Raw genomic sequence first — 26,605 nt, 5'->3', positions numbered from 1 at the left:
ATCAGCGGTTAGGGTGTCGGACCCGTAACCGGTGGATCGCTGGTTCGATTCCCCGTCCCGGTGTCCATGGCTGAGGTACCCTTGAGCAAGGTACCTAACCCCCACTGCTGCACGCGGTCGCCCACTGCCCCGGGTTTGCTGTGTGTGTGTGCACGTCACTTGGGTGGGTTAAATGCAGAGCGAGTGAGTTCCCTCCAATGACAAAATATGTCACTTTCTTCTTCTTTGTAATCAAATTATTTCGGCCTTCATACTGTTGTTTTAACTCTGACTGTTGAAAAGAGCAACTGCATCGTCAAAGTTTCGGTGAGCAAATCCGTATGATTTTATCAAAATAAAACATCACAAACGACAAAACTAAAGTGAAGCTGCAGTTTGTTTGTGCCGCTGGGGGGCGCTGCTACTTCGCGCTGAGTTCACCTCAGCGTGGAGGCGGCAGATCTGCGTCAAACTGAGTCAGACCGAGCACGCCGGAAGTGGCGAGGCCTTAACATCAAAGTAAAAGCATGGCAAAAGTCAAAGTCGTCTTTATTGTCAGTTCTGCCATATACAGGACATATAGAGCACTGAAACTGCGTTTCTCTCAGGGTGAACAACACAAACTCACTGTCAGTGCAATATAATAACCCGTAACAAAAAGCTACTATTAGAATACAAGTATGTACAAATTAAAGGCATCAAAGCATGAGGTAGATTTTAATAAGTCTACAATGTAGTGAAAATGGTTCGAAAAGGTCGTTCATAGTGCATGTGGAGCAGCAGTGGAAACGGATTACTGTGGAAAAGTGCACAGATCCTTCACACACATTTGCTCATTCATGTCACGATGTTAGAAAATTAAGTGAAGAAATGCATCAGCGTTGTTATTGGTACATATTAAGTGATAATGACTAATTGATGAAGTCCAATTTTATAAACTGTTAGTCTGTAGTAAAGCATTATTGTGTTTTACATGTGAAACATGTATCTGCGGGTAGTTCAATACTTCAGTGAAAGTGGTTCTTTCCAACTGAGTTGTACTAATTGTCGTCTGCCATGCAATGTATTATATGTATTAGATTATATATTTGTTGTGAAGAAAATATTTCAACAACAGACGTATTTTCTCGAAACCATGAACGTTTATTTTGAAAATCCTGGTCGGAAGTGTTGGTGTCATTGCCGCGTGCGGATTTGACGCTGGCGGTTCTTCGGTCGGTCAGTCGGGTCCGGGTCGCGCTGGAGCCGTTTCTCGTCTTCGCTGCGGTGGAGATATAAGATGCGGAGCAGCAGCGGAATCGGAGCCCGTGGCCCGGATCAGTCCAGATTCAGAACCAGAGCCCGACCAGCTGAACCCTCCGGCCCGGCACGGCTCGGCTCGCAGACAGTATGACAGCTGCGGCAGTGTTAGCGGAGGAGAGAGCGACAGAAAAAGGCTCCAGCCGCTGAGAGAGGTAGCTAGCCGGACAGCTAACAGCGCGATGACCACTGACGGAAGCGCCACGATCCGCAGCCGCATCAAGAACCTGCTGCGCTCCCCGTCCATCAAGCTGCGGAGGAGGAGCGGCACCGCGCGGCACAAAGAGGACCTCAGCGACAAGGTACGCACGCGCCGCAGCGCGCGCACACACGCACGCACGCATACACATTCATAGATTATGAGGCGGTTTTTATCTGTGTGATTGACCTGTTTGCTCCTCACAGTTTGTGCGTCTGTGACCATCACTGTGGGAATGTAGGACACAGACACGTCCGTGTTTGTGAGGACATTCATTAACACTCTGAAACCAACACAATGTCCTCACAAAGACGCGAGTTCATCAGCACGCACATGCGTGACAGCAGACAGTCTCTCCGTCTTATTGTCCATTCTTTTAGTGTTTTACACACAGTGTGGGATGTTTGTTCTGCACACTGCGCAAACACACACACACACACACAGTGTGATTCCTTCATTCTGCTGTGTTGGCATGTTTCTCTCTCACACACACACACACACACACACACACAGGCATGCAGCAGGCCTCTGCAGTGTTTCCAGCTTGTTCAGTTCAGCTGGAGTCAATAAAGTTTCAGACTTCAAGTTCAGCTTCAGATCTCAGTTCAGTTTTTGTCAGTTTGGCTGCAGCAGAGGAACAAACTGGTCCACGTCCCAGTCCTGCACTGGGTTCTGGGTTCACTGGGTCCTGACTGCCATCCTGAAGCTGCTGCTCAGTGAAACAGATGTAACACAAACACCAGACAGCATCCTGTCAGTCGGGTTGTTCCGGTCTGTTTGACCCTGCAGGGCTCCTGTCCGTCCATCGGCAGCTTCACTCGTCCGGCCAGTAAAACTCCCACAATGCTTTGTGTTTGACTCTGCGCCTGTGTGGCCTCTCCCCTCACCCAGCCCGAGGGTCGGGAACCCCAGCACGACTAACAGGAGAGAAGAAGAAACACCGACTCCTCCTGCTGTCTCAGCTGGTGTCCTAAAGCGTCTGTCTGAGACTGTGAGCGTGGATCGGTTTGGACGGTGAAGCCCCTCTGCCTCGCTGTGGGCTGCGATCTGAGCTCCTCTGCCGGCCGGCCGAGCGTTCGGGTGTCGGGCTGGTAAATAAACTGATGTGGTGATGAGAGAGCAGCTGCTGCCTTGTGTTTTGTGGTGTGTTGTGTTCTCCAGGTTCTCGGTGAAACAGAACAATGAGGAACATCACTGTCACACACAAAGGCCACGTTCCCTAAAAAACAAATTATTGGGAATGAAACTCAGAACGGTTGTTTGACTGCTAACCAGGTTACTGAGGAACACGTGTTTTTGTTTACATCTTCAACTGATTGCAGTAAAGATCAGCAGCTAACACCAACAGGAAGTTAATGTGAAAGCAGCCTCCTCCACGTCTCAGCTGACTGCAGGCAGTTTCCTGAATAGAAAGATTCCTGAAGCTTGGGTCAGTTTGATCCAGTCTGCGTCTGTAAGTGAAGAGAGGAGTCAGCTAATGGTTTTCATCAGTTCACCGTGACCGAACGAGCAGACGAGTGTGAGGAACGGATAGAACCACAGAGGGAAAACTGACGAAAACACGAACAGAGTTTGGTGCAGAGGGAGGGAGAGTCATGTGAGAGGACACAACACAGACTCAGCACTCAAGTTTGCTGTTGTTAGCTTAGCATTGAGCTGCACAACACAAACCACAGGAAAGCCTGCTGATCGCATGCTAACGTGCTAACAGCTGTGAGGGTCAGCAGATGTCTGAGGAGACGAAGGGTCAGCTGCTGGCGAGTCAGACAGGAAGTGAGACGGGACGGAGTTTAGTGTGGTCTACAGTGAGACAGACTGAGACACACTGATGGACTGAACAGTCTGACAGCTCAGCTCTGAAGACTTGTTGTGGTCACCTAAACGTTCACAGGCTTCAGGACACGTTCTGGCATCATGGAGCAGGAAGTAAGTGTGTGTGTGTGTGTGTTAAAGAGGTGTCTCTGTAAAATCAGGTGACTTAAAGTCTGGTGATTTTCTATGTTTACTTTTTATCTTTATCAAAGCTTCCTGGGTTTGAACACTGCCTGGTTCTTCCACATTAGAGCATGTGCAGTGGAGACCTCTAACCACAGAGCAGCTAACTTCCTGGTTGGCCATCCTCTACCTTGAATGGGGATAAAATGATTTAATTGTGCAGCTTCTAGATTTTCCAGATGTTATCGGACATAATGGATCAAATTCTGGTAGTGAAATGAATCATTTAGGTTGTGATGCTTAAAAATGATGTGTGTGAACTTATGAGAGAGTCTTTTTGTGCATGATGTGATGTTGTCATGATACAGTTTGAGCACTGTGTCAAACTGACTTCAGAGCCTGGTGCACTTCCTGGTCTTTCTTTGGGGTTCACGGTGAATCCCACAACATGTCCGTCTGTCTGTAAATACTGTCTGATTTCCTGTCTGTGGCTGTCTGCTCCAAGTCCTTTGGTTCCTACTGAAGAAGTTTGTCAAAGGGAGGCGAGCTCGAGCTCCTCTGACCTCCCGCTCCTTCTGTCAGTGGTCATTTAGATTGCAGGTTTCTGAATGGGTTCTTGGAGTATTTTTGGAAGTTTCAAGGGTTTAGATGGTGTCAGCGGCTCCTGAGGAGGTAACAGGGTTCTTGACAGGGTTCCAAGGGTGGGAACAAGCAGTGAGTTGATGGACTTTAAAACAATTGTTGAAGCTTATGTAGGTACTTTGCTGCAGGTGTTACTGGGGGTTAAGGAACCCCAGGAATATTTAAAAGATATCTTTGTGTGTGTGAGGTTTTTTGGGGGGTGTTCAAGTGTATTTTATTGAGCCACACATGCAGCAGCTGTTATTAAAGGGCTCCAGTCAAGAGTGCTTTAGTGCATGCTGTCCCATCGATGTCTGGGTTTATTGAAAGTCTGCTGTGCTTTACGTTGATGCTGTCAGAGTCTGACTGTGTAATAACCGATGATCTTTGCCCTCCAGGTGACCTTGGAGAAGGTTCTGGGTATCACAGCTCCAGGGAACCGAGCGCTGGCCTGCGACCCGCGAACTGGACTGCTGGCTTATCCCGCCGGGTGAGAAACACACTGATTTATCATGCTGTCTCTCAGCAGTGAAGGCAGTTAAAGTGTAAGCTGAAGCGGGCTGAGCCGCAGAGGAGTTGAAGTGTAAAGCAAACAAACTCTTAAATGAAGTCTAAGCACTAACGGAACCACTGAGCTGAAGCGTATTGAAAGCGTATTGAATTGAGGTGTTTACGTTGGGTCTGAAAGGATGTGAAAGGTCACAAAGTCTGCATGTGCTTGACTTTCAAATGACGTGACAGAGCTGTTATGTGAAGTGTAAAGAATAAAAGGAGTTGAGGTGATATAATATGCAGTTTAAAGTGAAGTGAGTGTTTATCTTAGGAGTTATAAAATGGGTGTACGTACTAAATGTTTACACTGAGCTGATTGTAGAAACTTCACACAGAAGATTAAACTCATGCAGGAATGTCAACATGGATCAGCAGACGGTCACTCAGTGGTTCTCAGGACTGCAAAGCTCTAATGACATGATCAGATTATCAGATTAAACACATCATGTGTTTCCCGCGGTCCATCAGGAGCCTGCCACACGAGTCTGCTGGACCCACTACTGCCTGGAGAACTCCTGGAAAACGCCTTTTTCTAGGGTTTCTTCCTCTGTGGTTTTGTTTTCGTGTATGGAAGCGTTCTCGAGGTTCTTGAGGCTTTTCAGAAGTTCTTAAGGGGTTGTGGCAGAACATTGGGGGTTTTGATGAAGTTCTGTTTGGATGTTTCGAGGTTCTTTTAGACCAAATATGGTACTGGAAGCATCACCAGTTTTCAAGAGGTTTCAGTTGTCCAGACGTTTCTTGAAGAGTTTGCAGAAGTGGTTTTGAGAGTTCTTGTTTGTTTGGTTTTTTTTTAAATTGTTGTAGAGGAACCAGTAACAGCCCTGAGGTCCCAGGGGTCACTTTGCTATGAGGGGCTGCCAGGAGCCCTTTAGGGGTCTCTGCAGTCTTCGAGAGGGGTTCCTGGGATCTTTAAAGTACATTTCAGTAGATGCTGTTAAACTGAGTTAAACTTTGTTCTTGCTGAAGGTCTCAGAATGATATTCAGCTTGAAAACAAAACACTAAAAAAACACACAAGACTTTAGTGGAATCAACTCATTTTATACTCATTCATCATTAACTTAAATATGGAAGATTTATTTATTTTAAAAGAACTGTCTGAACTCACAACTACGAGTTCTTATAAGCTCGAGAGTCGAGGGGTGAGGAGCAGTGAAAGAAGGTTAATGCATGTAGAGAGACAACCTGAATTTCTGATTGGACGAATGTTCTGTACGAAGTTCAGTCAACTCAGTTTCAGTGTTTTCTGACGAAACACGGTCAGCGTGTCAGCATACTTCCCAGCATGCACCATGTGAGAGTTTAAACCTGGTGAAGATTCGAGCTCGGCCTCTTCTCCCTCACAGACGCTGGAGCAGCTGCAGAGGGATGAAGAACCGGCCGACGAACGTTCTGCCTGACTGAACACAGAGCTCAGAGTTCTCAGCGTAAAGCAGTTTAAAACTCATTTAATATTTAATTCAGTATGTTGGACTCGTGTCCACCTGGACAGACAGGCTCAATAAACTTCCTGATTTTTTAATTCCACTTCATATCTTTACATTACTGAACGTCTTTCCTCTCACCAGTCTGATTCATTTAACTCAAGTGTACTCAGATATCTCAGGCAGCAGATGAACTCAGCTGAACCAGCGCAGACACTTCCATGGACATAAATATTGTGCTCTGACAGTCAGGGCCATCATCAGGAACCAGCAGAACCAGTTGTGTTGTTGTCAGGCTCAGATGGACGACTTGGCAGACGTCCGTCGCCTCTGTCACATGGAGGTGTGGGTGTTTGTCACTGACATCTGCAGTCTGTGAGGACGACAGACACACAGCCAGTCTGATGCAGGTTCATTTTCCTGCTCTGAGGTCTAAAGCAGGTTTGGTTATCAGATGAGAGCAGCAGTCCATCTCCTGTAAAGTTGCTCTGAGTGATTCCGGTATGATGACACGACAAACCTTCGTCAGTGACATCACAGGTCAGCTGATCATCCTCCTCCTCCTCCTCCTCCTCCTCCTCCTCACACGCTGAGATTGTCTGAATTTTTCTGGGTGAGTTTGAGCATCAAGGAATGACGGGAATGTTTGAGGGCGAGCGTTGGAAGATTCCCACAGGGCCCTCCAATCAGCTGTGGATGTGTGGGAAGCGGGGCTGCTGATTGGTCAGAGCTGTAGGTCCAATTGTGCTCAGATCAGAAGATTGAGATTCAGTTTACACATGAAAAGACTGAAGTGAAGTGAAGTGGGTCAGTGGAGCGAAGAGGGGAGTCGAGGGGTGAGGAGCAGTGAAAGTAGGTTAATGTATGTAGAGAGACAGACAGACAGACACACAGTCTCCCCTGGAGAGACTCCTCCTCCTCCTCCTCCTCCTCCTCCTCCTCCTCCTCCTCCTCTCTTCAGGCTCTCTGTTGCTGCATTGCAGATGTGCTTCAGGATGGGTTGAGTCAGGGGTCTCTGGTACAGACTGTACCTGAACACACCCTCTGCTGTGTGTGTGTGTGTGTGTGATGGACAAACACACAAACACTCAGTGATAAGTGTTTGCTGACTGTGAGTTGATGAGTCAGCAGCCAATTATATTCTTCCTCATCAACACACACACACTCACACACATAATCCCTGTGTGAGTCAGTGGGCTGACAGACAGAAGTGTGTGTGTGTGTGTGAGGGAGAGAGAGAAACTAGTATGGTCACTTGGTAAAGAAGCTAGCTTAGCTTAGCTTAGCATAAAGACTGGAAACAGAGGGAAACAGTTAGCCTGTCTCTGTCAAGTCACTGATTAATGTGTTCTGTGTCACATCTGAACTTTGTTTTCCTTCCTGAATCATGTGACGACCCCTCAGGTTTATCTGGCGACCTCGTGGAGGGGCCCAAGCCTCAGTTTGGGAACCGCTGGACAAGTAGTCCAACATGTCACAGAGTCAGATGTCAGTCACACATGGAGGCATTTTACTGCAGTACTTCTATTGCAGGACAATCAGAGTAAGGGATCAGAGTACTTTGTCTCTGACCTGAGCTCAGCCCCAGGCAGGAAACAAAGCTGAAACAGGACGCGTGTACAGCACCGTGTGTCTGCCACCAGCCAATCGGCAGCAGCCGTGGTGACCCAGTAGTCACATGCAAGAGCAAGACTTTCTCCTGGTGCTTGTGTGGTCTGAGTTGTTCCTACCTGTTCAGAGAAGGTGATGATGTCACAGGTGTCGTTAACCTGGAACACACACACAGAGTCAGACAGAAGGAACACGAGTAATAAAGTCCTGAACAAACAGAAATGTTGTCATGAACAGGTGAATCTGAAGGTGACGTCACTGCAGCTCGTCCTACAACACGCTAAAACCACTGCAGGATGAGAACAAACCGTCCCAGTGTGACCAAAGTGCTGAGGCTGGATTCAGGAGACCCGGCCCAGATTTGGTCTGGATCTGGTCTCAGAGTGGAGAAACAGTCTCCGCTGTTTATGCAGGTTCAGGTCGGACAGACTGAGTCACCAAACAGAGACTCATTAAAGCTGCGCACTGTTTATACAGCAGAGTGTGTGTGAGTGTATGTGTGGGTGTGTTAGTGTGTGTGTGTGTGTGTGAGTGAGTGTGTTAATGTGTGAGGGTGTGTTAGTGTGTGTTAGTGTGTGTGTGTGTGTGAGTGACTGTGTGTTAGTGTGTGTGAGTGTGTGTTAGTGTGTGTGTGTGTGTGTGTGTGTGTGTGTGTGTGAGTGACTGTGTGTTAGTGTGTGTGAGTGTGTGTGTGTGTTAGTGTGTGTGTGCGTGTGTGTATGTGTGCCCTTGCAGAGATTGTTGAGTTGAAACAATAAGAAGAGGTTTTTACTTACATTGGAAGTGGAGCTGAACCTCCAGGTGAGCTTGTACCTGAGATCAGCTCGTGCTGTTGGCCCCCACAGAGACGTCGTGTGGTTCTCAGTCCGGCCAGCAGCTCTGAGAGGCTCCAGCTAAACGTTAACATCAGCATGCTGACATGCTGATCTGTAGCAGGTGTTCAACATCTCAGGTTAGCATGTTAGCAGGCTAATTAGCAGTGAACACAGCTGAAGCTGATGGGAACACACCGGCAGCTAACTTCTGTGTGTGTGTGTGTGTGCGTGCGTGCGTGGGTGTCCGCAGGTGTGTCGTCGTCCTGTTGAATCCTCGGAAGAATAAACAGCATCACATCTTCAACAGCTCCAGGTAAAACAGCTCTGACTTCCTGTTTGTCTGCTTCCCATCAGCCCATCAGACATAAAACATTCATCTTTTATCAGCTGTAGTAGCACATAAAGTTCTGGATATTTTGTGTAAGTGTGCTGATTTTAAAGGGTCAATCAGAAGTTTTTTCACTTGTGTTTTTTGCTGAAGTGAAGTGAAATTTGTTGTTGCACCAAAATGCCTCTTTTAGCACAACGAGCCGTCGTCGGTCCTCACGGCATGTCCTGCTTCTTGTTGATTGTTATGTATTTCTGTGTTTTGCAGGAAGGCAATCACCACATTAGCGTTTTCTCCAGATGGGAAATATATCGTCACAGGAGAGGTGGGTCTTACTGCTCATTTACGGCAGTACTACTTCCCGTCTTCACAGGTCCTGACTCAGGACCAGCTCACACTGAGCATGCTCAGTATCACCAGGAGAAAATGTTTGAAATCCCTGAAAGATTTCTCTTATTATTATATATATATCTGTATATTATTACTATATATTATTATATATCTCTATTAATATCTGTTATTCGCAGATATTAAATCTTACTATTTGGGTCTAGTTTCCAGCCAAAATATTTCAAACGGTCTAAGATGAGTTTTTGGACGCCAGGCTGAGGACTGCACAAAACTGAGCTCGTGTTTGATAAGAGATCTGAAATTAGGATTAGATTGATATCAAAGGCAGACTGAGGAGTTGCAGAGCTGATGGTTGATAAAACAGCATCATCTGCATTAAAATCACATCTTTATGTTGTCTGAACTCAAATAAAAGAAACTTACTGGAGAAGGAAAAAGCACCCGAGCTGTGGAGGACACACCTGGAGGATGGGTGGAGAGGGTGGAGTGCAACCGAACTTTCTCTCAGCATGAAGTGAAGTCAACCTGCTGCTGTCAGCTGATGAACTGATCACAGATCAGCTTACTCAGTACTGCTGTTGCAGCAGTTGCAGTGCTGGGATCAGCTCACTCTGATTATTCAAAATATCTAATAAAAATAAAATTGATGTCTTTAGGATTTAAATTTGTAACATTTGAAAGGCAAACTGGACAAAGTTTGGCATTTTCCATCTTTGACTGATGTCAGTGGGATTAGCTTCCTCCTCTTCTTCATCAGAGCGGCCACATGCCGGCGGTTCGGGTTTGGGACGTGTCGGAGCGTCAGCAGGTTGCCGAGCTGCAGGAACATAAATATGGAGTCGCCTGCGTGGCATTTTCTCCCAATGGAAAATACATTGTCAGCGTGGGCTACCAGCACGACATGATGGTCAACGTGTGGAACTGGAAGGTAACTCCGCGAGTCTAACTATCGATTCATGATTAGACTTTTCAATGTGCAAAAGGAGTAAAATCAACAGCAGAGTCAGAATAAAAGCCCGTCTGTGCTTACGGGCACTTTTTAAGCTGTTTTGACGATAAACTCCAGGGAGAGTCTCAGGCCCTGATCACATGAGCGAGCGTGTCCGCCGACGACTGGCGGGAACTTTACCGTCACAGGAACCTTTAGAGGGAACATTCTGCTGTTTAGTGCTGCTCAGTGTGAACTGTTAACCACAGAATCAACCTGACAGATTGTTGTTGTTCTTGTGTCTGTTTATCAGAAAAACGTTGTAGTTGCAGCCAATAAGGTGTCCAGTAAAGTGACCGCAGTGTCCTTCTCAGATGACAGCTCGTACTTTGTTACAGCCGGCAACCGCCACGTCAAGTTCTGGTACCTGGACCATGCCAAGACTTCTAAGGTTCTCCTGTCAATCACCTGTTAACCACCTGTCATTGGAGACGTCCTGTGTGGTTGTTGTACTCACTGATGGTCCTCTGCAGGTGAACGCCACCGTCCCTCTGCTGGGGCGTTCGGGGCTGCTGGGGGAGCTCAGGAATAATTTCTTCAGCGATGTGGCGTGTGGCCGCGGTCGACAGGCCTCCTCCACTTTCTGCATCACTTCCTCTGGTCTGCTGTGTGAGTTCAATGACCGGCGACTCCTCGACAAGTGGGTCGAGCTGCGGGTGAGTCCGCACCAGAACACCTCCGCGTTTCCATGACGATGATTCAGTAGTTGTGTTCCTCGTACTATGAAGCTGAATTGTTTTGGTGAACCTGATCTTCAGGACAAGCTAACCTGTCCACACATTATATAGATAGAAATATGGACATACTGTGTGTGTTCTGTTTGTTAACCTTCCGTGAACGCTCAGTTTCCTACAGGTGTTCCCCAATACACTGTGACATCATTGTTGGGTGTGCTTACAGGTGACCACCCACAGCCAGTGAGAGATGGACTGAACCATAGAAACTGTTCACACTGATGTTAGCTTTGTGTTTAAATGCTGTTTTTATACTTCACCATGTGTGTCTTTAAACATTCTGATGTGACGTTCCTCTGCTTCCTCCTCTGCTTCCTGTGCAGAGAGTCGACTCCGCCTTCGTAAGTCGTCACCTCACCTGGACTCAGTCAGTTCAGCCTGTGACATCTCGAAAACATTTAGTGCATATCAGCTTGATGAGGAAAGGTCAAAGTAAAGATAAGGACACGCTGACCACTGACTGTGGTCTCACATTGCCAGACTGATGTCCACTGTGCTGTGTCAACATGGTCTCACCGCACCCCTCAGTCCATGAAAATGTGAAGCTTGTTTCTTTAAACCAGTCACAGCCGTCTTGGGCAGTTGCCAGCTTCTGGTTAGCTTTTAGCTCTCCCTCATAGTGAACGGTGGCTCAGTAAAACTAATCTTTTGGTCCTGGACATTTAATGGCGTGGCGACTGCTGCTGGACTGGTTGGCAAACTGTTTTAGCTATTGAGCTAACTGCTACACATGCTGGCTAGCTAAGTACATGCATCCAACAGCCAGCTACAATAACTCTTCAAGCTCTAAGCTAGTTTGGTCATTTACCACACAGAAACAGTCTATTCAAGGGACTTATTTGCAGTACTGATTGCTGAGTCTTGTAGCTGAAAACTAGCAGAAAACTCACTGCTGCTAGCACTGCTAACTTAGCATATTTTGTTAGCTAGATTCAGTGTCTTTTAAGCCCCCTTCATCAACCTGTTTTCCAAACTGAGGTTATGGCAGCAGCCAGTTGTTGTAGCACATTGCTAATAAGCTATGTTAGCTTATTTTGTTGAACATGATGTTAAGGTTAGCACTGATGTACTTCACCTGTGCAAGATGATTTGCTGATTGAAGTCTTAAATTTCATTTTTAATTGCTGGAGTGACCGTGTCATAAAGCCATCAACATTATCTGAATCTTTATCCTCACTGGCTGAACTGACTGACCCGGACACGTCCACTTCTTTTCTGTCACCCCATTGGTCGGCTTCACAGCACGTTGCTGTCAGTCATAACCAACACTCCACCCAATTGGCTGATTCACATATCAACATGTTCACCCTTCATGCTCTGATTCACAGAGGGTCCTAAACACAGCATCACTCATGTCCGCCAACATTCACTCACTGCTACAGTAAAACTGTAGTACTGATACTGCAGTGCAGCACTGCGGTCCTGACTGAGCAGCAGCTCAGTAACAGTCCCCTTTGTCTGAATCCTTGCCGACAAAGATTCTCTTACTTCATTTGCATACTCAGTCTTCGTTTCAGTCTGTCAGAAACAAAACACAACGAACAGAAACCTGCTCAATCTGAGATGAAAACACGTCATCACGACCACAAGGCTTTAAACTCTTCCCACAAAGCTATGATGCATCGTGATGTTTCCCCTCCTGCCAGTAATTTGTTGAGATTTGATTAAAGCCAAATGTCAGATGTTTTTAGCCTAGCTTAGCACAAACACTGCGGCAGGGGCAAAACCCAGCTGTATAGCATTAAAAAAATCAAGTTATTGCAATGTACAAACACACAGGGTATCTGATGTAATCGACTGTGTTTTTAGCCAAACAATATTATCACAGCTTTAGCCTAGCCTAGCATAAAAACAAGGCATTGCTATAATTAGATTTCAGTTAAGCCATTAAAAAGTTTACATAGCTGAAACGATGCTGTTATTGCTAGTTGATGTCATGGCAGCTACAAAAATGTTACATGTCATATAGCATAATGCGAGCTTTGGAACAGAACTTAACTCAAGGTTAGCATGACTAGCATGAATAAACTTTTAGCACAGTAAGGTTTTCAGTTTTGCTCAATGTTAATGGAGGTTAAAACCAGCTATCTTATCTAGCGCTGTGTGTTTAGCACAGCTTAGCACTCCAGGACTGGAGGTGAAGCATAACAGCAAGGAACAGCAACATGTAGTTTATCTAAGAAAAAACACGACGTCTCGTTTATTTAAAAATCCAACTTTTCTAATCGATTCAGCTCATTTATTGACAGAAAGACAGTATCAGTTAACCTGATGGCCGTCTCAGCCTCAGGTCATGTGATCCCTGAAGAATGAGAGAGCGACCGTCACTGAGAGGGAGAGCCAATAATAGCTCTGTCTGTCTGCGGTCAGACTCATTATGCTTTCATGTAACGTCCTAAAGTCAGGGGACTCAAGCTATCAGAAGTCCAGCAAGAACATCCCTACTTTAAAAATGTGTCGTCACTAAAAACAATCCTATGAATTACAAGATCAAAAACACATCTTCATGGTGTCCTCATAAACTCAGCAAGATGAACATCCTGATGATGATGGTGGTTTGATTCTGCCTTGTCTGTCTGTCTGTCTGTCTGTCTGTCCTCAGACATCTCAGGCCACCTGTCTGTCCGTCACTGACGAGCTGATCTTCTGTGGTTGTTCTGATGGGACAGTTAGAGCGTTCAGCCCCGTGAACCTGCACTTCCTGTGCACTCTGCCCCGCCCACACTGTCTGGGAGCTGACATCGCCAGTATGGTGGATGCCAGGTACTGACAGTGTACACTTCATATGTACTGTGTGTACCACACAGTGTGAGGGTAAACAATATTGACTCCTGTGTGCATCTGCTCTGTAATTTGTCATGTAGTGTGATATACGATCAATTTATGGAACCCATGTGAGTTTGCACCAGAGGTCACATGATGCACTGCAGAACTTTATTTAAACTCAGAACAGGAAGCCTCAGTCAGTCTGAGGTCAGCTGACCACTGGATGTGTGGGCAGGTTACCATGGAAACCACAGAAATGTCAGAATGAGTTTTTTTGTTGTTGGCAGGAGGACGTCTCTGTGTCCCACCATCCTTCATTCCTTTCTCTCTCTGTTCTTCCTCCTCATCCTCCTCAGTCAGCTGTTCTCCTGCAGGTCGGAGGCTCGTTACCCGGACACCGTGGCGGTGACCTACGACCCCGCCAGCCGCAGGCTGTCATGCATCTACAACGACCACAGTGTTTACGTGTGGGACGTCCGAGATGTGTGCGACCCACGCAGGGCGGGGAAACTGTACTCCGCCCTCTACCACTCGTCCTGCGTGTGGAGTGTGGAGGTCAGTGTGGATAAATCACAAACACATTCCTGTCCTCCTGTCGGGTCAAAGGTCACACGGCTAAAACATCAGCGGGTCATAAAAACACAACAACATGAGAGGAGCACCTGCAGCTCTCACATGCTGTTTCCAGTGTTTCCATGAGAGTGTAACCTCAAGTGAAGCTTTTAAACACTGACAATTCTGAATTATCTGACCGACAGCACGGCAGGTGAGCACTTCCTCTTGTGTCTCCTGCAGGTGTACCCCGAGGGAGCAGGAGGAGGTGAGGTTTGTCTCCCCCCTGGATCATTCTTGTCGTGCTCCTCAGATAACACCATCCGACTGTGGAACCTCGACAGCCATAACATCAACAGGAACATCCTGAGCCACGTACAACAACACACACCTTTACCTTTGTATTTACATTAAACACACTCTCACCTGTACACCCATCCACCTGACACCTCCTCACCTCACTGATCTGTGATCCTTCAGGACCTGCAAAAGGTTATTTATGTGGACGACAGCATTACCAGCCTCCTGGATGTCGAGAGCGCCACAGTTGCCGGTGGCAACACGGAGAAGGCAGGGTCCTCAGGCTCAGAGGGGCAGCAGACGGACCAGAGCAGGGCGGGCATTAGGACCCTGAGAGTCAGTCCTGATGGACAGCACCTGGCCTCCGGAGACCGCACGGGGGTCCTCAGGTGAGGACGGGTGAGGGTTCACGCTGAAGACGCTAAAGTGACTGCTGAATGGGTCTAATACCCTGTGTGTGTGTGTGTGTGTGTGTGTGTGTGTGTGTGTGCGCGGTAGGATCCATGATCTGGGCAGTATGGAGGAGATCATGAACGTTCAGGCTCACGACTCAGAGATCCTTTGCCTCGAGTTCTCCAAACCAGATACTGGTGAGAAGCTGATCTGTTAAAAAACTAAACGCCTTGTGTGAACGACACATAATATAATGTACAACAAAACTCCAGCCTGACACAGTGTGTATCACAATACACAACAGACACACAAGGCAAGTGCACAAAGCCTCCCTTAGTTGTGAGTTACTGGGACGGCTGCAGGTCAAAGCGGCGGGGATCCATCACATGACCTGAACACTGAGCGAAGCGCTGAACCCGCAGAGCTGCTGCAGGGTGGATGCACTGAGGCTGACCTCCACCCCACGGGGTCAGTGGTGTAGCTGTGGCTTCTGTGGGGTGGCATGTGACTCAGCCAATAAGAGATCAGACTGCAGCTCCCTCAGAGTTCCTCGCAGTCCCGCCTCGTCTTCGTCTACGCAGACCTGCTGCGATCAGCCGAGGCACTCGTGACACCCAAGTAGATTTGCGCCTCTGAAGGTGACACTGAGGACTAATGAATCTGCATTTACTCTTCATGCTGATATTAGGAGGAGTTTACATCCTACGTTCACAGACGTGTTATCCATACTGTTTTGAAGGCTGTTTGAGGCTAAATTTGATTTTGTTGAGCAGAGAATTTAACTCAATCAAATCAAAAATAACATTTTAAGAGTTATCTCCACCAGAATTACTTAAAATTTATGGTAATAAAATACAGAGAAACCATAACTGAATATTTATCTGTTTAAAATGTTACATTTTGTGATTTCCTTAAATGTTTGGAAAATTGTACAGAGTTTGGTTGGTGGCTCGTGACCTCAGTATTTTTTGAATCAGACAGAAAACCCTTCAGTGTTAACTTGGTGTTTCTGTTTGATCTGAACCACACCTGCCTACCGCAGCAGCCACACCTGCTGTTACCATGGCAATGACAGGTGTCTACTAAAACATGACTGAAGTAAGTCTGGTTTCTGAACCCGAGCTGTGTGGACAACATCTGGCATCCACGCACGCGCGCACACACACACACTCACTCATAAAACTGGCCAGTTAACCTCTTGACAGTAAAACCAGCCACCTCAACAATAGGACACATTACTGCTGAACAGGCATCACATAGAGACACAGAGAGGCATGTCGAGGCTTGTAAACACACACACACAGCAGGAGTGATGTCATTTCCTGTAGTTCAGAGTGCTGAGAGAGAAGTGCCAGCTCAGCGGTCAGGATGAACACGTGTCAGGCTGTGGAGACTAAGTGAACCTTCTGCTGCTGTCCGAGCTGAATTTGTCCAGATTGTCAGACTCCTCCAACGGCACAAGGAAAACTGAAGGATCAGACGCAGACCAGCAGAAAACACGTGGAAACACCTGACAGATGATGGCAGATTCATTTCTGTGGTGGCCTGAAGGGGTCGGTGTGGAAATACAAACAAACTCAGCAAACTCATAAATCATGTGTCTTTGTAAGAAGGTTCAGGTAGGATGCTTTTCAACACCAGCCTTCCTCAAACAGAAATACAAGCTGTGAGGTGTTCAGGTAGACGAGGAAGGAAAGAACAAAGGCACCAACATGAAGAACCAGAGCAGGAGAATAAAGTCCCTTCTCAGTGTTCAGCTCACACAGATTTCCATCAACCGTCAGAGCAAACAGATCAGCTCCATCTTCAATTTACTGAAGTCGTCCCACAAAGAGAGCCGATAAAATCAACAAGCTAAAAATACAAACATGAATGTTCTGTCTGTCTGTCTGTCTGTCTGCCTGCCTGTCTGTCTGTCTGCCTGCCAGGTCTCCAGCTGTTGGCCACAGCCAGTCGGGACCGTCTCATCCACGTCCTGGATGCAGGCAGAGAGTACAGTCTGGTTCAGACTCTGGATGAGCACTCGTCATCCATCACTGCCATCCGATTCGCTGGTCAGTCACTGTGACATCACAGGCCGGTCATCGTGTAGACGTGTTAAGGTTGTTGGTTTAAAGTCTCTGACATCACATCCTTCTTCCTGTCTGTCAGCCAACGAGGGTAAGGTGAGACTGATCAGCTGTGGAGCCGATAAGAGCGTCTACTTCCGCACTGCTCAGCGGGTGAGAGGTTCAGAACTACCACGTCACTGTAGGAAATGTTGTACTTTGTACACTGATTATTTAACAGCCATTTAATATATCTGACATTTTGTCCTTCTTCTCGTCTTCCTGTGGCCACAGACGAACGAGGGCTTGGAGTTCACGCGCACTCATCATGCGGTCAGGAAGACGACTCTGTATGACATGGACGTGGAACCAACCAGGAAGTACGCAGCAGTGGGCTGTCAGGACCGCAGCATCAGGTAACACACACGCTTTCAGACAGGTGTGTGTGGACTGTTCAGTCTGTGGACCAGATTACCCAGCAGGCACCGAGGGGTGGATTAGGATTAACGGCCACGATGCTGCTCCCCTCCTCTTCTTCTTTCCTTTTGTTCTTTCCTGTATCATCTTTCTGTTTCTGCTCCTGATGGTGCTTTCATGTGATGTTGGAACATTGGCCTCCTCTGAAAAAGTTTCTGTTTTCATTTTGATTGTTGTTAAAAGTTGATTTTAATATCATAATGTTTGACATCAGAACTCAAAATTTCCAGAGCAGCACACGAATGCAGCACAGATTTGTATACTCAGGGCAGCACATCCTTCATTCATTCGCGTGTTCATGAGCTCATTCCTTCTGGCTCTGGATCTGATGAGCTCTTATGATCCCCTGCTTGACTGACTGGTTTCTTGTTGTTTTATTTGTTGGTGTTGTTGTGAGACTGCCACCTGCTGGTCACTGTGGGAACAGCACAGCAGGGACTCAAACTGGGTCCTGATTCAACCCTCAGACTCCTGACCAGTGGTGGACATGCTGAGTATCAGAACCGTACTGTGATTTAGTGACGGTCTTCTTTAGTTTGGTTTCTGCTGTGACAGGAAACATTAAGCAGAAGAAGAATTTAATGAATACTCAACAGGTAGAAAACAGAGCATCAGACTACAAGTCAGTGTGCTGTTCACGTACACTTTTGTCCACAAGGAACATTAGGAACTTCAGCAAAATGTCAATTCTGAGTACATTTACACAAGTACTGTAGCCCTACATAAGTTCAAATTGAGGTACTTTCCATAAAGATGTGACGACTTTTAAAATTACTCTGCACTACATAAAATGATTTGAAATGATTTGTCACTTAACTAATTGATTCACCAGTTATTAAGCGATTAATCAGAAACTGTTCCTATTAGTAGTCTCTCCAGCTGCAGCATGTGAAACTTTTCTGCTTCTCAGAGTTAATATTTTACTGATTCATTTTGGACTGTTCATGATCAAGATGACACATTTGAAGCCCTGTGTGTGTGTGTGACAGTGATATACAATAAATGCATTAATCAATAAAAGAATCATCAGCTGCAGTCAACATGAGCTCCAACAGGTCAGACAGGACAACAGTCACTGAGTACTTCCAATACTTTAAGTACATTTTCCTGATTATACTTTGACATTTTTCATAAAGCAGCATTCTCAGTGCAGGAGTTTTAGTAGTACCTCTGCTGTGTTTTAGCAGTACTTATACTGAAGTAAAAATTTGCTGAAAACATTACATTAAATCCAAAAATAGCGAAGGTTTGATGACGGTGGCAGAGATGGCGTGGCGATGATGATGACGATGATCGTCTTCCTCCTGCAGGATCTTTAACATCAGTAACGGTAAACAGAAGAAGCTGTATAAAGGCTCTCAGGGCGAAGACGGGACGCTCATTAAGGTGAGTCCACCTGCCGTTTCCATGGCAGTGAGTATGGTATAGTGAGTATGTTTTGACAGGTGTTAAATGCCCTCCTCAGGTGCAGATTGACCCGTCAGGACTCTACATCGCCACCTCCTGTTCAGATAAGAACATCAGTATTTTTGACTTCTACTCTGGAGAGTGTGTGGCCACCATGTTTGGACACTCTGGTCAGTGCTGCTGCATCAGTACATTTGATCTGATTGTTGTCATCATTTCATTTGCTTAATGACACCACGTATGAATGAATGTGGTTAAAAATATGTACGCGAGTATGTGTGAAAGTATGTGCATGAATGAATGTTCATATGTATCTAATCCTAACATATATCTAATTATGAGTGTGTGTGTGTGTGAAAGTATATTTCACACTAACACTGTGTGTGTTTGTGTGTGTTTCAGAGATCGTCACAGGCCTGAAATTCAGCAGTGACTGTAGACATCTGATCACAGTGTCTGGCGACAGGTACGTCACCTCCCTTCCTGATGTCAGCATGATGACATCACAGTCTGACCTTCACAACATTTAACACGTATTTTCACCCTGAGACTTTAAATCTGCTTACATTTTTCATTTACAAATCACAGCAAAACATTCAGAAAAATCTGTGTGTGTGTATGTGTCTGTCTGTCTGTGTGTGTGTGTGTATGTGTCTGTCTGTCTGTGTGTGTGTGTGTGTGTGTGTGTCTGTCTGTGTGTGTGTGTGTGTGTATGTGTCTGTCTGTGTGTGTCTGTATGTGTCTGTCTGTCTGTCTGTGTGTGTGTGTGTGTCTGTCTGTGTGTGTGTGTGTGTGTGTGTGTGTGTATGCGTCTGTCTGTCTGTGTGTCTGTCTGTGTGTGTGTGTGTGTGTCTGTGTGTGTGTGTGTGTATGCGTCTGTCTGTCTGTGTGTCTGTCTGTGTGTGTGTGTGTGTGTGTCTGTGTGTGTGTGTGTATGTGTCTGTCTATGTGTGTGTGTATGCGTCTGTCTGTCTGTGTGTCTGTCTGTGTGTGTGTGTGTGTGTCTGTGTGTGTGTGTGTGTATGCGTCTGTCTGTCTGTGTGTCTGTCTGTGTGTGTGTGTGTGTGTGTCTGTGTGTGTGTGTGTATGTGTCTGTCTATGTGTGTGTGTATGTGTCTGTCTGTCTGTCTGTCTGTCTGTGTGTGTGTGTGTCTGTGTGTGTGTATGTGTCTGTCTGTCTGTGTGTGTGTGTGCTTGTGTGTGTGCAGCTGTATCTTTGTGTGGCGTCTCAGTCCAGAGTTGACCATCAGGATGAAGCAGCGACTGGCTGACCTTCGACCTGCCAGCATCAGTCTGAACTCCCAGAATGCTCCTCAGCAGAAGGCAGTAAATGTCAGGTAAACAAGAGTGTGTGTGTGTGTGTGTGTGTGTGTGCAGGAAACTTTAAACGATAGAAAGGCAGTCATTTAAAAAATGAAAAGTACATAAACATGAATGAAACAATCTGAAGTGTTGCTGATTGTGTTGATTCTGCTTATTGAAAGGATTTATACCTTTTGAATAAAAATAAACTGAATCTATCAAAGTATAAAACTGACAAAGTACTGCACCAGTGAAAAATACTATAATGTAATGTGTATTAAACCAGCTGAGGAATAAGTTATTTCTGTAAATTTGTAAATCACAGTCTTTATTTTGTATTTTACAGTTAAGAGACCTCACAGGATAATAAATAAACGTGTGATTTCAGACGTTGGGCTTCATTTGGTGCAGACTTTATGTAAAGCAGCTGCAGTTTATTATTCAGCGACAGATTCTTACATGTAATAGTAACAATAATCACAGCAGATTTCATACAAAAAGATGCAGTGCAGGGTTTCACAAGAAATAAAAAGTAACTCAGTTCATACATGAAGTAAGACAGTTAAAACTTTTATTGTTCTGACACACATACACACTTCGTGCTGCTTTATCAATTCAGTCATGTCTTAAAGTTCAGTCGGATGAGATTTTTCATGACCTGCAGCAGGGAGGCGTCGAGTCCTCGTGTGGTCACTCTGTCATCTGACAGCGACAAGGAGGAAGAGGAGGAGGAGGAGGAGGAGCTCTGCTGTCCCCATGTGGTCACAGCAGGAAGCCTGGAGGAGGAGACAGGTCTGTTACCACAGTTACACAACACACTAAAGAATCAGTGAATCAGCGTGTCAGGTTAGATTGGAAGTTTAAAGTGAGCTGGGAGGGGCTCCACCCCCCAGTGGATCACCAGAACAGAACCCCACGGCCTTTACAGCACCTGGTGGAGCATGTTCAGGTGTGCGTGTTTATAACAGAGCCATCCTGTACAGGAAGTGGACCTCAGCTTAACAGTGATTAGAAATGAGAGCAAGTGAGAAAATGAGGAACATATCACATAGTAAAAATATACTGAATAAAGCAAACGCATTGATTACTTCAAATAATGAGCAGACACACCTGATCCAAAGGATGAGGGAGCTCTTCACCTGACTGGTGTGAAGGAGACCTCATAGCTTAAGGACTGAATGTGATCTGTCTTGTAACAGTAAATCATGTCCTGGTTTGGTTCCTGCAGAGACATCTGATGACAAGTTCAGCTCTGTGGACTGCAGAGACAGCAGGAAGGTCAGTGGATGAGACGTTTGACACTGTGGCTGTATGTTAGCTGTGTGTTAGCTATACGGTAGCTGTACGTTAGCTGTGTGTTAGCTGTACATTAGCTGTTAGCTGTGCGTTAGCTGTACGTTAGCTGTGTGTTAGCTGTACGTTGGCTGTGTGTTAGCTGTGTGTTAGCTGTATGTTAGCTGTGTGTTAGCTCTGTACGTTAGCTGTGTGTTAGCTCTGTATGTTAGCTGTGTGTTCGTTGTATGGTACCTGTACGTTAGCTGTGTGTTAGCTCTGTACATTAGCTCTGTATTAACTGTACGTTAGTCGTGTGTTAGCTGTACGTTAGCTGTGTGTTAATTGTGTGTTAGTTGTGTGTTAGCTGTACGTTAGCTGTGTGTTAATTGTGTGTTAGTTGTATGTTAGCTACATGTTAGCATGTTTAACTGGTGTCTTTGGGACTCCTCAGGAGGTGCTGGGGGGTCGACCTCCACGCCGACGCTGGTCCAGGAGAACAGGCAGCACAGAGGATGGCGTTCTAACAGTGAAGTCCATGTTGGACCTGAGACTGCTGGACTCCTACTGCCCAGACCGGCAAGAGGAGCAGCAGGCAGAGCAGGAGGTGGTGCTACTACAAACCAGGCATTTTAATTTTTCCTACATGAGCTGAGTGCAGAGTTGACCTGAACTTTTGCCCCGCCCACTCAGATGAAGCCACACCCCTCCGATGTTAGCATCTCCCCCAGCAGCCAGAGGCAGAAGGGCCCGGGTGTGGAGCTGGGGAGCACCGTCAGTCTGCAGGTCACCACTGCATGGGTGAGAACACACACTAACCTCAAGGTTCTTCTACTCATCTTTGTTCTGGAGCTTTTTGCCCGCCACTCATGGTCTTCTTCAGTGACTGGAAGTTTAAATCACATGATAACAGGAGGCCATGTTTGGGGGGGCAGGTTAGACACACAGCTTGGTTCTGTGCTCTGAACCCTTTCTAAACATTTTATTGCAGTGAAACTTTACGCTCTGACTGGTTGATTTGATTCTCCCTGTCCAGGCAGAGGAAGATGAGATGAGGACCAATCAGAGGCCAGACTTTATCCAGTTGTCCAATCAGAGCCCAGACGGGGAGGACATGGTGTTGTATCCTGACCAATGGGAGGACAGAGTGAGCCTGGCAGAAAGGTAGGACACATCCTGTCTCAGATAGTGACCTTTTTTGTTTAAACCCCACCTTCTCTGAACTCTGCTCCTTCCTGTCAGTGAGTTCCAGGTGAAGGAGGCGTGTCCTGTCGCTGCAGGTGGACGACAGGACAAACCCAGTCCAGACAGCGGCTGCTCACTGGGATTCAACTCCAGTATGTCCAGTCCAGTCAGACCTGCAGGAAATGGTAAGACATGGACAGACAGACTGACTCCCCAACATTTAAAAAGGATTTATTGTACTCTGCCTCCTCTGACGGCTGCAGTTTATCACTTCATTCACAAATGAAGACTTTACAGACTGAGGAAAGATGAGTCATGATGATATGATCAGACTAACTGTCTCACTCTCTGACCTGTCTGTCAGACTCGGAGCCCACAGAGCCTCTCAGTGGGGATGGAAACTCCTCTGAGCTGGAGGAGGATGAAGAGGAGGGAGGAAGAGGAGGAGAGGTCAAGGCCTCTCAGTTCGTCCCTCAGACTCCAGACCAGGAAGCGTTCCTCAAGGAACACTTTGTCACCCTGGCTGACCTCTCAGGCCCAGGTACAGCATGATGACACACAGAACAGACCACATCAGTCCAGAACACACCAGTTTTTGCTTCTCATCAATTATTATGACTAATATTAATCATTTTTGAGTGAAAACACGTCAAATGTTAAATCTAGCTTCAGAGTCCGTTTTGAAGGGCAATTCCAAAGACTCAGACCTGCTCCGACTTGTCCTGTAGGGGACTCGAGACTCGGACTGTTAGTAGGAAGTGGTGTTTACCAAACTCTCGGCGACTTTAACTTTGTTGAGTGATAAATTCTGGAAGCAAACTGTCTAGTCAGTGCTGCCTTTTGAGGGAACATGAGGCCAGCAGGTGGATTACAGGTGGATTACAGGTGATCTGGAGGATGAAACGGTAACACATGAACTCTGTGCTGGCAGGGAGTCCGAGCAGGGCGTCTCACAGCTCCAGTGAGAGTCTGAGCATCTCGTCCAGGTTCCTCTCCCAGAACTCAGCGGGAAGGTAAAACATCCAATCACACGGTCTCTTATCACTGCGCATGTTTAATAACCCAATCAGGCGCAGCTCAGAGTCCCTCTGGCTCGGTTTGTCGGGTCACCATAGTGTTGTTGTTGTGATGCGGGTGATAAACCTTTTCTCTTTGTTCCCCTCTTCAGTCGGACTGTGCTGCTTCTGCCATCACGGACCACTGGGGAAGGAGGGGGGGGAGGAGGAGGAGGAGGAGAGGTGAAGGTACGTCCTCTAGTCTCAGAGGTTCGACCGCTGATGGAGCAGAACCTGAATCAGGCCCAGGAAAAAAGGGTTTCATGGAACCAGGACACAACTCAGAAACAGGACCAAGACGAGACTCCCTCAGTTCATGAGCAGGTACAGTCCAAGAACCAGACCAAGCAGGACCAAACACAGCCTCCTCAGGCCAGGAATCAGAACCAGCAGAGCCGGATGGAGGAGGACGAGACCTCCTCGGCTCAGCAGGCCCACCGGCCCTCCCCACTGAAGAAGAGGGTTCAAACTGCAGTTGAATCCAGGAGGAACCTGGGCCCAACGGCCCGGGCTGCCGCTTCCCATCTGAGCTCCTCCTCTGGACTCCGGAAGGCTCAGTCGGTCCAGAGCCTGCTGAACGAGACAGGTAACAGTCAAAACCCGGTATGACCCAGTCTGAAGGACTTCGGACTTTTTTAAATGTAAAACTGTCTCTCTCCCTCTCGCTCCCTCAGGTGACTCCTCTCTCTTCCAGTCAACCTCTCATCCATCCAAGGAGGTCTCCCCCCAGCTGCTCCTCCCGCCACAGCGTCCCACCACCCTGCCTTTCTCCCCCAGACGTCCTCCATCTACAGCCCTGCCCTTACAGAGACCCTGTCCTGCCTCCCCCAGGTCCCCCCAGCAGGAAACTGCTTCTGCTCCATCTGCTGTCACCACCCAAAGGAAGTCCTCCTCCTCCTCCTCCTCCACCCAATCGGCACCGCGCTCCTACATGAGTCCCACTGCCAGCTCTATGGCCAAGATGTCTCGCTCCGTCTCTGTAGGCGATGGCCTCCACATCTCCGAACCCACTGAGGATCCTTCAGTAACATCATCCTCTCAGGTCAAAGAAACTCCGCCTCCTCTTGTTGCCATGGTGCTCTCCAGTGCAGTTCTGGCCGCGCCCCCTCATGCTGCAGTTGTCCCTGTCGTCGTTGCCTCCTCGTCTTCATCTGTGGGTAACCATGGTAACCCGGCAGCCCCTCCATCTCGCAGTCTCCAGGCTCGGGTCCCTGGCAGCAGCAGGCCGCTCCCCGACAAACCTTCCCTCGCCTCCTTCTCACCTTCACCCTCGAGTCCATCATCCCGGCCTGCTCCAGTCTCCGTCTCTCCCCTGACTCCCCCACAGCAGGATGAGGAGCCTCAGACTCCTGCGGACCAGAGAGATGACACAGGTTTGGACTCCCGAGCTCCTGCTCCTCCTCCTCCTCCTCCTCCTCCTCCTCCTCCTCCTCCTCCTCTTCATCCCTTCATCCTGTCATCTCTCCACTGGGGCTCTGCCTCTCCCTCCAAACGGACGGGTGAGATGTTCCACTCTTCTTTTTCATGTTATTCTTCCTTTGTGACCTCATTTCTTCTTATTTCAATTGTTTTTCTTTTACTTTTCTCCTTCTTCACTCCCTCCATCATATCAGCCGTTTAGAAGAACAAATCCATTTGTGAATGTCTGATTTATGAGTCACTGTCCAATCAGACTTCTGCTCCTGTCACTCACTCTGCAGACCAGCCAATCAGCGTGGAGACCTGCAGAGCTCTGACCAGTGAGCTGCAGAGCTGCTTCAGGAGAGCAACACACCTGTACAGGAAGGTGAGTCTTTCTGAGATTTTCTAACATTAAATGTGAAGATTTGACAGCAGTCACTTCTCATCGCTTTTTATCGAACCTGTAGGACGTTGAGCTGTTTCTGGACACCTTGTGATAATCTGGGCAGCAAGAAAGTCAGACTGAAGTACATCACCAGTGACATCATCGGGTCACTCACCTGTCTCTCTCTCGTCCAGGTGAGCGGCTCCTGCCCCGATGACTCCGCCCCCGACCGGCATCAGATGGCTGTGGTCCTGTCAGAGGCCTTCCAGGCCATGAGGGCGGAGCTCGACTGTCTGCCGCTCGGCGCTCCGGGCGTGCTGGGCGGGGTGGGGGAGGAGAAGACGGCGGCTCTGCTGGAGGAGTACTCGCTGCTGCTGCTGCAGGCCGTCCACAGGAGGCTCAACACACACTGAACACACACTCCTGGTCTTCCTCACTCCTACCTCCTCCTCATCGTCCCCCATCGCCTCCTTCAGGTCTTTTTCCTTTCACTCCATTTTGTCCTCATCATCCAAAAGTCCTCTTTCTTGTCTTCCTCCTCCTCCTCCTTGCAGATGAAGGATCTGAAGCCATTTTGATTTTCTCAGAATCTCTGGTCTTACAAGACCGTTTTTTTTAGAAAACTTTTTATCAGGTTGTTCTTGAAGACGATTTCCTCCGACCGAGTCGTGGAAGTTTTCCCATTTTCATTCCCTGAAGTCATTTGTTTGGGGGAATCGGAACGAGTGATTATTGATTTTTGATTATTGTTAATGTTAGACTGTAGAGACTTGAAGCAATATGAGACATTTTGTTTGATTTGAACAAACTTTATTGTTGTTTCCTGACTCACTTGAATGTGAAAGACTTCCTGCAGCAGAACTTGTCATGTTTGTATTTATTTGCTGTTACAGACTACTGACTGGCTCTTTATTCCTCACCTGAACCAGACTTTCACTCTCCCTTTTTCTAAAATCTCGGCTCTAATGGAGGATGTGCATTTTTGTAATTGTTATTAGAGAAACACTTTTAGGGACTCAATTGTTTCTAACAGTTTGTTGTAACACCCACAGGTCAAAGTTCTGTTTTAATCGTGTTTTTTCTCAAAATGTAATAAAATTTGGGACTTTTGTCTCATTTTTTAAATGAGAAATTTGTCTTGTGAGCAGTTTCTAAGAAGCTTATTTGTCAGGTGTTTGAGCGCTCAGTCAGCTGAATTTTCTTTGAAAAATAAATGACGTGAATACA

At 47.0% G+C, this 26,605-nt stretch overlaps 1 protein-coding gene and 1 long non-coding RNA gene across 6 annotated transcripts; one reads left to right on the top strand and one right to left on the bottom strand.

Annotated features, from left to right (window-relative positions):
• Positions 1 to 1,159: 1,159 nt before the first annotated feature.
• mapkbp1 (mitogen-activated protein kinase binding protein 1) lies at positions 1,160 to 26,506 on the top strand. Of its 5 annotated transcripts, none has more exons than XM_046412136.1 (32): positions 1,160 to 1,580; positions 4,432 to 4,523; positions 8,685 to 8,747; positions 9,030 to 9,087; positions 9,871 to 10,041; positions 10,355 to 10,492; positions 10,575 to 10,757; positions 11,159 to 11,176; positions 13,438 to 13,598; positions 13,958 to 14,156; positions 14,397 to 14,528; positions 14,634 to 14,842; positions 14,952 to 15,043; positions 16,775 to 16,900; positions 16,998 to 17,068; positions 17,189 to 17,310; positions 18,682 to 18,757; positions 18,837 to 18,948; positions 19,181 to 19,244; positions 19,987 to 20,115; positions 20,748 to 20,872; positions 21,309 to 21,358; positions 21,807 to 21,962; positions 22,046 to 22,153; positions 22,389 to 22,516; positions 22,595 to 22,722; positions 22,902 to 23,078; positions 23,469 to 23,550; positions 23,706 to 24,178; positions 24,267 to 24,965; positions 25,293 to 25,378; positions 25,573 to 26,506. In XM_046412136.1, exons 1-32 carry the CDS (start codon positions 1,461 to 1,463, stop codon positions 25,789 to 25,791), a joined length of 4,767 nt encoding a protein of 1,588 aa, XP_046268092.1. In that variant the 5' UTR covers positions 1,160 to 1,460; the 3' UTR covers positions 25,792 to 26,506. The 5 variants fall into 5 exon arrangements, with proteins under 5 accessions (XP_046268092.1, XP_046268093.1, XP_046268090.1 ...); XM_046412137.1 differs by having other exon boundaries at positions 20,745 to 20,872; positions 21,807 to 21,959; XM_046412134.1 differs by having other exon boundaries at positions 20,745 to 20,872.
• Positions 1,935 to 8,523, bottom strand: LOC124071537. Its single transcript, XR_006845341.1, has 3 exons — positions 8,392 to 8,523; positions 7,739 to 7,777; positions 1,935 to 2,696 (listed from the first exon to the last, which is right to left on the bottom strand). It is a non-coding gene; the product is annotated as an uncharacterized LOC124071537 (long non-coding RNA).
• Positions 26,507 to 26,605: the final 99 nt, after the last annotated feature.

The sequence above is a fragment of the Scatophagus argus genome, chromosome 15 (assembly GCF_020382885.2).
Source record: "Scatophagus argus isolate fScaArg1 chromosome 15, fScaArg1.pri, whole genome shotgun sequence".
Lineage (NCBI taxonomy): Eukaryota > Metazoa > Chordata > Actinopteri > Scatophagidae > Scatophagus > Scatophagus argus.
The sequence above is the reverse complement of the archived record's forward strand: the minus strand, read 5'-3'. Positions and strand labels throughout refer to the sequence as shown.

Excerpts from the sequence above, each read along its gene's own strand:
- mapkbp1 (XM_046412134.1), top strand. The coding sequence starts at position 1,461 with ATGACCACTGACGGAAGCGCCACGATCCGCAGCCGCATCAAGAACCTG. Across the intron at positions 14,157-14,396 it reads CCTGCGTGTGGAGTGTGGAG|GTGTACCCCGAGGGAGCAGG; the intron begins GTCAGTGTGGAT and ends TGTCTCCTGCAG. Across the intron at positions 16,901-16,997 it reads CACTGCCATCCGATTCGCTG|CCAACGAGGGTAAGGTGAGA; the intron begins GTCAGTCACTGT and ends CCTGTCTGTCAG.